The sequence below is a fragment of the Physeter macrocephalus genome, chromosome 20 (assembly GCF_002837175.3).
Source record: "Physeter macrocephalus isolate SW-GA chromosome 20, ASM283717v5, whole genome shotgun sequence".
NCBI lineage: Eukaryota > Metazoa > Chordata > Mammalia > Artiodactyla > Physeteridae > Physeter > Physeter macrocephalus.
The window spans coordinates 45,508,967-45,518,436 of NC_041233.1; the positions used below are offsets into that span (position 1 = coordinate 45,508,967).

The window sequence follows — 9,470 nt, forward strand, 5'->3', positions numbered from 1 at the left end:
TCTATGTTATTCACAATCTGTATTTTTCTATATTTTCCTTTGAAATCTATGAACTTTTAAAATGAAGCATTATTCTAAGCAACAGTAGCCACACGGCGTAGATTTAACGTGATTGTTACATCTTTTCCCTCAGTACATTAAAATTCCTTACAGTTAATATAAAATAAATTAACTTGTGTGCCACCTAGAAGCATCCCTGATGCCACCAGTATGTGAACATCACACTTTGGGAAATGGGGCTCTGACGTATACATGCTAAGTAGAGTACAGTAAATCTATCAACCATTATTTATAGATAAGTAGCTTTAAGTGTCACAGCATCAAGATTTTGATATTTTAGAGCCATAGTTCAGATCAGAAGTTCTCAAACATTTTTTCTGCAGTGACTCACAGGATGGATGATGTTCTCACGTGCAACACACTCTTGTGAAAAGACCGACTGTGGGTTCTGTGCAATTTCCTGCCATATATTTGTCATCCTCTCAGTCAGGGAAGCCAATCGGAATGCAAGTCAAAAACCATCCCTAGGGAGGTGCCTGTGAATGCACTCAACCTTATTTCCTAAGAAGCAAATAATTCCTGAGGTTTGATTTTTAACCTATTATTTACTCATTTTAACCTTACAACTAATCAAACACACACCACTGTGCGCCATGACACCACAGCTGAAGTCTGCTGAAGTAAGACATGAAATTTTGTCCTGAATATTTTAGAGTGAACTTATTCTCTGAGAGGAGACTGAATTGAATATGAATTGGTTCTATCCTCTAGAAGGTTTCAGGGTGGGTTTTTTTTTTTTAATTTGTTTGTTTTTAATACATTCTAGATATGTGCTGTCCTTACCCTGCCTCTGAAAATTAGCACGTGGGAGGAGAAATGTATGGTAAGCTGAGGGTTGTATAGGGTTGGAATTTTTACTTTAAACAGACCTGGTTTCTACCCAGGGGTTTACAGCCTAACATATAAAAGAATTTTCTATTTTGAGCATTTTTAGCATACGTAGTGAAGTTCCTTGGTGGTCGTGTGAGACATGAAATTAACATTACCCACACCACGAGGGCAAAGAAAGTCATCAAGAAAAATACTAACATTTACTCAAAGGCTTTGGATTTGCTCATCAGGCAATACAGTTGAACAAACAGACCTACAAGTATTTGTAAGAGGCAAATATACAAGTACTTTTACGATTCCCTATAAGGTTTGTCAGTAGCATTTTTGCAGCATTTGAGGTCAAAGTGCTCAAATAAAGACATATCTGAGGATTTAAAACACATTTTGAAGCCCTCTCTAAATTGATCTATAAAGGAGGAGCACTTTGAATTAGCAACAAGTCAGTGAGCATAATTTAAGAACTGTACCTGTATAATCTTTATCACAAGTAAATAAAAATTCAAACTAAGTCCTAACAAGGTAATTACAGCAGATGTCTTACTGGATTTGCCTTATTAAGGCAAATTCATTTATTAAATAAACACTCAGATGAAATCAGCATGTTATCCCCTTACACCCCAAAGTGCTATCAGCATGCTCATCCACGTAATAAAATCAACCCAGATCAACTCCTAGTATCAACATGTTGACTGTTTAGGACTAATTTCCAAGAATATGTCAAATCAACATGCACTAAAAAAAAGGTTAACCACACAGCCAACACACTGGACAGGACAAATTACAGAAAGTATTTTACAACTTTCTAGCTAATATAAACTTTATATTGATTGAATTTAAAACTCCACTATTGTCTAAGGTAGCATGGGTTTGCATTATATGCCCACATAAAAAAACAATATGAAAATGTTTAAAATAAAAGCAACATAACGTACACTGAAGTCTGCGATCCACCAACAATGTTTAGGGAGTAGTGCAGAGTAAGGTTAAGAGTTTTTTAAAAGGAATCTGTTGTTCAGAACAACAATAAAGAGATTAGTTCTATCAGCCTTTATATAATAAAACAAATCTATTTCAAAGATACACATTTTCTGGAAATATCTATTTTTCACTGAGAAATATTTTAAAGCATTGTATACTTTCAATATGAGCAATTATTTTTAAAACTTTAAGAAATTCAAATTGTACAATATCTAAAAAATCTGAAATATCTGAAGACATGAAAGATTTTAAAAGGTTAGAGTACTATTCTGAACAAGACCTCTGTTCTACGTTTGTGGTTGTATGAGTTTTGCAAATGAGAGATCTGGCAGGAGTTCCAGATGTCAAGCTAGAAGAGAGGAACCAGGGACCCAAAAGAGAGATGCACAACACAGGCAGATCCAAGAACAAAGAAAAAGAAGGTAAAAAAATCATCACTGGGTAAAAGCAGGAAGTAGTAAGTACTTCGATAAGAAGCAACAGAGATTGGTTCTAGTACCCTGCTCTGGGAGACAGTATTGGACAGTGTGTCTAATACCAAGCACAAGCATTTGACAAGCTGCAAGATGCTGTCATCTATTTCATGATAATAGCCCAAGAAGTAAATCCCCCTTTGCCCAAGAAACTGATAGGGCCAAACTAGAGGAGTTGCAGAATAATAACTACCATAAGAAGTATAAAATCATCAACGCAATAAATCGGCAATTTGTGTGTGTGTGTATGTATATGTACATACTCATATACATACACATTACTCATACACATAAACATATACATATAGCCCCTTTTCTCTTCGGGGATCCAACAGCACAGGACACTAACAAAGCTAGTAGTCATTTTTTGACAATTTCCAAACTTCTGAGCTTTCACTTTTGTGAAACAGGATATGCAATCCCTGGTTTATCTCAGAACTCACAGTAACTTCCAAGAGCTACAAGAATCTGAGATAACATAGGGTCCTGAACTCTGATAAGCAAATTCTCAGTGGCAAATGAAAATAATTATTCCTACTCAGAGCAACTATGAAATCACCTGAAAATCTTGTCAAAAGAAAGGGTTTTAATGCACTCTCAGCATCTCCTACACAGTGTGGGGAAAGGGCACTAGGCAACAGCCACTTAGTAAGGAAAGAGGAAAAAGAGAGAACATCTTTTGTTTTTTCAGGTCTTTTAGAAATATTTTCATGAGGGTCAGTCAAATCTCTAATGAACACATGATTAAATAAAAACTTGCAACCTATACATGTATCAAGGATTCAGATGGAACAAGAACTCCTGGTGTACTACAAATATATCTGGAAAATGTACTTGATCCCAGAACCCAAACCAACACCAAAGCAGAGTGGATATGTCTTAAATAATAAGTATAAATAGATAATAACTTGGAGATATCAATTCACCAACTCCGGTACTGATGCAAAATTAAGAAACCTATATTGTCTTTCTGGTCCCATTTCCGAGAGGCACTTCAGTAATGATTTGCTCAGTTTTCTCATCACTAAAACCAGAGTACTATCTACCTCCTGTACCTCTTTGACTGAATGTAGGTGTGAGGTGCTTATGCTTGGAACCTGTCCTCTTCAAATTACACGCGGCAGGACACAAGGATCTTGACAAGCTAAATATCCTCCCCCCACCTCCTCAGCTTTTCTCCCTTTCAACTCTCATCATAAATATTACTCCTCTGAGTAAACTAAACGAATGTCCTCTCCCAGAAGCTCCTGTTAAAACATTACTGTGTTAATCCAGAAAGGATAAGTGGTTAACATATTGGTATGCTGTCAGGTAGTAATAAATTCCTTTGGATGGAAGGATTGGTAGGGACGAAGGAATCAGCAGGGGTCCGTAAGGCAAAAGGCAAAGGGTACAGTGAATGATATCCAAAGGCAGCAACCAAGATCCTTTTCACATCCTTCCTAACTGCACTATTCATCGGCGCCACCCATGCCATGACACTGAGCTAGAGAAGTTGAGTGAGGAAGGAAGAAGAGGGAATGATTAGGAAATGACAATCCCTAGAGCAGGACAGCCGGAGGAAATTCTGGCCTGGCACAGCACACCCAAGGCGTACGTGCTGGATACAAGGGCTCATTGGTCACTTTTTCATAAGGTCAGTTTCGTGCTGGCTCTAAGACTTTTCAAAAAAAAAATTCCTATTCTAATCTAGGGCAGGTTCTTTTCTTCCTATTTGGAAGAATTCACCAGTTAGTAAGATAGAACTGGCCAGATTCCAAGGCTATAGAATATAACTGCTGAGAACTGGGGCTCTAAAAACTGCAAGATTGGGGTTTCAAACATGTCTGGCATTTCCTAGCTGTGAGATCTTAGGTAAGTGAATTAACTTCTTCAAGCCTCACAGTCCTCGTATGAAAAGTACGTATGTGATCTAGGACCACTGGTAGAAAACAATGAGCTACTGAAAGGAAAGAGCTTAGCACTGTGTTAACATCACTAAGATTAGCTATCTTTATTATTCTTAGCATCGCTATTTTAAAGCACTGTGTATTTTCTATGTGAACAATTAAAAAGCTGGGCCCAGAATTCCACCGGTACCGGCTCATTTCACTGAAGTTGCTTATATCTAAATTAGGCCAAATCCCTTGATTTAGCCTGAAGGTTAAACCAGCTAAAATGAATCAGAGATGCAAAAGGCAAAGAGTTTTCTGGGGCATCCATTCCAAAGCATCCATGTCCCAGTGGAAGAAGGTACAAGTTCCAAAGGATGAATTTACATCATCAAGAATGAAGGGATTTGTGACAGGAACAGCTCAAGTGGCTTGGAGTACAATATATTATTCCTGTAACAGATTAATATTGATTCCAGCCTTTGCTTAAGCTAATTTTAAAAACAACTGTATGCAGTCTTCTGAGCTAACTGGGTGGTCAAAATAAGGAATTTAGGTGTGTATAAAAAGTTAAGGGAGAGAATTAGGATATTAGGTAATTCATGATGTGGAATATATGCATGCAGAGAATCAGAAGTTCACAGAAAACCATGTGAAACACTCAGTTATTTGGCAGAAAGTTATATATAAGTGTAAAGTATCATCATCGTCATCCAAAACAGCCTACAGTTTTCAGTGATTATCACTTGACCTCTACTGGGCATTTCTAAGGGGTCTGAAAATGAGGACTGCAATAAGTCGGATGTTTTCTTTTTAAACATGATCATCATACTGTACACTTGATACTTACACTGTGAGCTCAGATCTTCCCTTTCCCTAGTATAATTTTCATCTAAGCATTCCTTAGATACTTAGATCATTCTTAATGGAGACTGTGCATTATACCCTCTGTGGACACATGGAAATCTGGCTAATTGGACTGACTTGATTACAATAGTCGGTGAATTCTCCCATTTCCTTCCACTGCAATAAATGCTGAAGATATTTTTACCACCGATTATGTAAATATTTCAGATTGCAATCATTTTCTAAAACAGTGGTTACAGGCAAAAGTTCTTTTATCATTCTGCCCACCAAACAATTCCTACACTTTCAAAATATGTTTCTTTTCTTGTTAGTATAAAAACTGGGTGTCCTAGTAAAGTTTGAAACAAACCCATAGCATGAATAGCTATCACTAAATCCTACAGCAATTGCAATTGAACATTAGCTTTGTGATAAAGCAGTCTCCTTCAGCCCCAGTAAGTGCATCAGGATGGCACAACTTTTAACAAAGGATGCACGAGCTGATGGAATGTCTACTCCCCAAATCCAAATATCTGAAAATCAGCAAATACACTTTTATTTTGAAAGCATCTTGTTTGCCGTTAAATGTTGTATCCCAGATATACTTTTTAAATTATTTCTTTTCTTGGCCAAAATAACATGTCTCACCAATGATAATTAAGTTAGTACTGTCTCTTTAAATGCTAGGATGAGTACCTAATTCCAGAGTTTACTATGCCCATATATTATACCTGTCAAAATTCTTTAAACTCTAATGAGTCAGCTTGCTGAAAATAAACTTCACGCTTCCATTTGAAAGTATAAAGCTAAGTGCTGAGTGGGGAAAAGTTTACACTCAGTCCCAGCGTAAATCAGCGCACAGAGGAAGTAGAAAAGCACTTCAGCTAGCTGTTGCAGACACAAAATACGCGCCCGACCGATCTCTACTGCACATGATCCACTCTTTTGATGAATGTTCCTACCCCTAACCCGAAAACGTCGGGAGTGTGTGCGCGGGGGCGGGGGGTGGGGGTGGGGGAATAAAAAAAAGGAAGATGATGTGTACGTTTGAAAGATCAGCCATTTCCTCTCAGTACACACAAAACCGCCTCTCATTCCTAGAGAGATTTCTTATCAAAGAAAATAAAAGTGCCTCTTTGAGAGCTAGCTCCTGAATGAGAGTGGACTCTGGGAGAGACAGTTTCCTCTCCTGTCCTCTCTAGACCCCGGTGAAATCTCCTCTTTGCTACGAGGTGGTGCTGGTTACTCTTTGAGGGGCACAGTCCAGACACAGAGATCTGAAATTTCAAAAATGCGATAAAGCCCCAGCCGGTCAGCCCTAGGAGGCGAACAGCTGCCGGGTGACCGCTGATGAAGTGGCTTCTTCAGGAGGTGGGCAGATTGATTCCAGCTGCTGAGAACGGGGCAGGGCAGCGGCCGAGGAATGCACAGCTCAGCTGAGGCAAGACACAGCAGCTTCCCAACCAAGGGCAAGGCCAAATGTTAGCTCTGATTGCAGTCTCGGCCTGAGAGAAGTAAGAATGCCATTGTTCCATTTGATAGGGACTTCCAAGGCAGCCTGGGCCAAAAGGTGCTATGTGCACGGTGTCATTTTATAAGTGGAGTGTCGCTCGGGAAATCTGAAAGCTGTCCCTCGAGACGTTGGTTCAGAGTGGGCCTGCAGTTCCCAAGGTGAATCCTTTCTGCCTGATTCCTGTTTTTCTCCCTCAACCCACTCCCAGCTCCTGGCCCTTTTCTAACAGCTCTCAACCCGTACCCAGACTCCTTTGCTCCCCTCTCCCCCACTCCCACACGCAAACACTGTAATCACTACACAACTGAAAAAGACAAGGAAGGCGTGCAGCGGGGAAGTGGGGGACATCCAGAGCCCTGCAACTGGCCTGGATGGAGACATACAAGAGGACATGCTCTTTAGAAGTACTGGCCTCAAAGTCAGAGAGCTTAGGGGGAAGGACTGATGTAGGGGTCCCCTGAGGGCCCCAAACTCAGACGCCAAGTGATCTAACAACAGGGAAGGGGTAAGAGATAGGTGGGCATGAAGGCACGCCTAATGGAATATTCAATATCCTGAGAAATGCACTTTCGGCTGTGCACTTCCAGAGACTAAAAGCCAGTAATGGGCTTTGGAGTCTGCACTTCCTCTCCCTAATGTCCAGAGGTGCTTTAATGCTGCAGCCAATCGATCAGCCCTCTCCGGTGAAGGCGGCCAGTGGAGAGCAAAAGCTTCCTACTTGTGGCCAAAATCGCCCGGCCTCTTCTGCACACCACGAAAGAGCGACACAACTTTGAACTGTCAGAACTTGGCTCTCAACGTGCTGGGAGAAGGAAAGGAAGGAGCCTGGAGGCGTCCAGAGAAATAGCTCCCCTCCCTCTTCATCCCAGCTTTTCCAGGGAGAGACTCAGAAGGAAGACAAACAAGGAGGGGGCATTATCCACCCTGGGACAGGGTTGACCAGTAGCCCCAAACCTGCTTCAGGTGCAAGGTCACCGAACCGCCTCCAAGCCCTGGGCAGCCCAAGATGTGGCGCTTCTGGAAGGGACACAAACTGAGCAAAAGAACATCCGGAAAGTGGGGCTTCTTGACAATCTCCTGCTGACATCGCTTGCTGCCTGGAAAGTGACCCTCAGAGGCTGATTCCTGCCGCGGAGACGCACCCCAGTCCCGCCTCCCTCCCCCCACCCGCTCTGCGCCTTTCCCAGCGGGGCTTGGGCTCTGGGCGAGTTCAGTCCCTAAATTGAACCCAACCCTGTCCAGCCTCCCGTCGCTGCTCCCAAGAGGCTCCAGCGGCGCACTGAGCATGCCCTGTGGCCTGGGTTTGGGGGTCACCTCCGGGAAACTTTCCGGGCCCCGGGATGGGCCGGGTTCTGTCCCCCGCGGGCGCCCCCCCAGGGGTGCGCGAAGGAAAGCGCGCGCGACTGCAGCCGCGTGCGGAGCGGCCACGTTAGCGGCGCGACAAAACTTTCCACGCTCCTCCTTCCCACCCCACCTCACCCCGCCACAGGGGCGCGTCTCCCCGAGGAGCTCGCCTTTCCCAGCCCGGCGGAGACAAGCACGGCACGTGACGGGCAGAAATAAAAATAAACACTTCCCACTCCCGGCCCGCGAGGGCCAGCCCCCACTCGGCGCGCTGCGGAGAACTAGGGGCGCCCTGCGTCAAGCAGCCCCCGAGCCGCCGCGGCCCGGAGCCCCCAGCCCCCCGAGCCGCCGCCAGGACAGCCACCCGGCCCGCCCGCCGCGAGGGGCGGCCCCGCTCCGGCCCTCCGCGCCGAGCCCCGGCGCCTACCTTTCGGCTTTGGTGAACTTCCGGAATGCCTGTCGGAGGTCGTGGAAGGACCTGTACGTCTGCGGCTCGGCCGAGATGCCCTGTGCCCGGGTGGTCCGGGGGCCGATGTGGGTCGAGGGCACGGGCAGCACCGACTGGCACTTATGGAGCTTCCTCTTCAGCTCCTGGATTTCTTCCTCCTTCTCTGACAGCCGCTTCTCCAGCTCTTTGATCCTCTCTTCCTTGAGCATGAGAATCTTGGCAAAGTCTTCCTCTAGCTCGCTCATGTTTTCCCTGAGCCCCTCCGCGAAACTTTGTCTCGGGCGGCGGCGGCGGCGGCGGCGGCGGCGGGGACGACAGCCTGGCGAGGCGAGCGCGGAGTGAGCGAGTGAACGGGCGCTAAGTACTCTAGCGCAGCGGTGCTGCTCCTAGTGCGGCGCGAGAAGCCGCTTTCTTCGATCCGCTTCTGCTGAAGGGACTAAAAGCACCGAGGGGAGGATGAGAAGTCTAAAAGCGAAGGAGAGGAGAGGCAGAGTGCTAATCGCCAGTCTCTCCGGGGAATAGGTGATTATCTTTCATTGAGAAACCAATTAGAGCTGCCCTTCCTCCCCTGAGACCCCCTCCCCCGTCCCCCTTTCCCAATCACTTCGTGAGAACACGGCGCGCGCGCCACCCCACCGAGAGCCTGCTTTCTGGCTGGGAGGGTTTGACCAGTAAGCCTGGTCTCACCTCATCACATAATAATCACTCTTGCACGCTGTATGGTGCCAAAGGAAAGGGGTGGGGTGGAGGTGGAGGGGAGAGCTTTATGCCACTTGATCCTTGAAATAGCAACAATTACCATGTGATCTGGCAGATGACGCAGCGCTTGTAACTGGAGCCTAAAGACTTTGTGGTGTGTGTGCGTGCGTGTGTGTGTGACATTTCATAAATATTAAACTGCCTTTAGACAATAACCTGCGTGAATTCATCTTTGTTTTCACCTTTTACTTCTGCTCTGGATGATAAGGGTGTGTGTGTGTGTGTGTGTGTGTGTGTTTCTAACTGGGAAGTTCTGTGGTTGTGACCCCAAGTAATAAGAATGACAGAGCACTCGCAGTTCCAGGTGTTTTCAGCATAAAATTTTAGTGGAAATAGTAAACTAAAAT

At 44.5% G+C, this 9,470-nt stretch overlaps 1 protein-coding gene across 1 annotated transcript in view; it reads right to left on the bottom strand.

The window, feature by feature from the left end:
* PRKG1 (protein kinase cGMP-dependent 1) overlaps positions 1-9,263 on the bottom strand; it is a 1,272,686-nt gene extending 1,263,423 nt beyond the window's left edge. Inside the window, exon 1 of the mRNA XM_024121261.3 lies at positions 8,344-9,263. Coding sequence (XP_023977029.1) covers positions 8,344-8,609 — 266 coding nt within the window. The 5' untranslated portion in view covers positions 8,610-9,263. The remainder of the gene's footprint in view (positions 1-8,343) is intronic.
* Between the last annotated feature and the right edge of the window lie 207 nt (positions 9,264-9,470).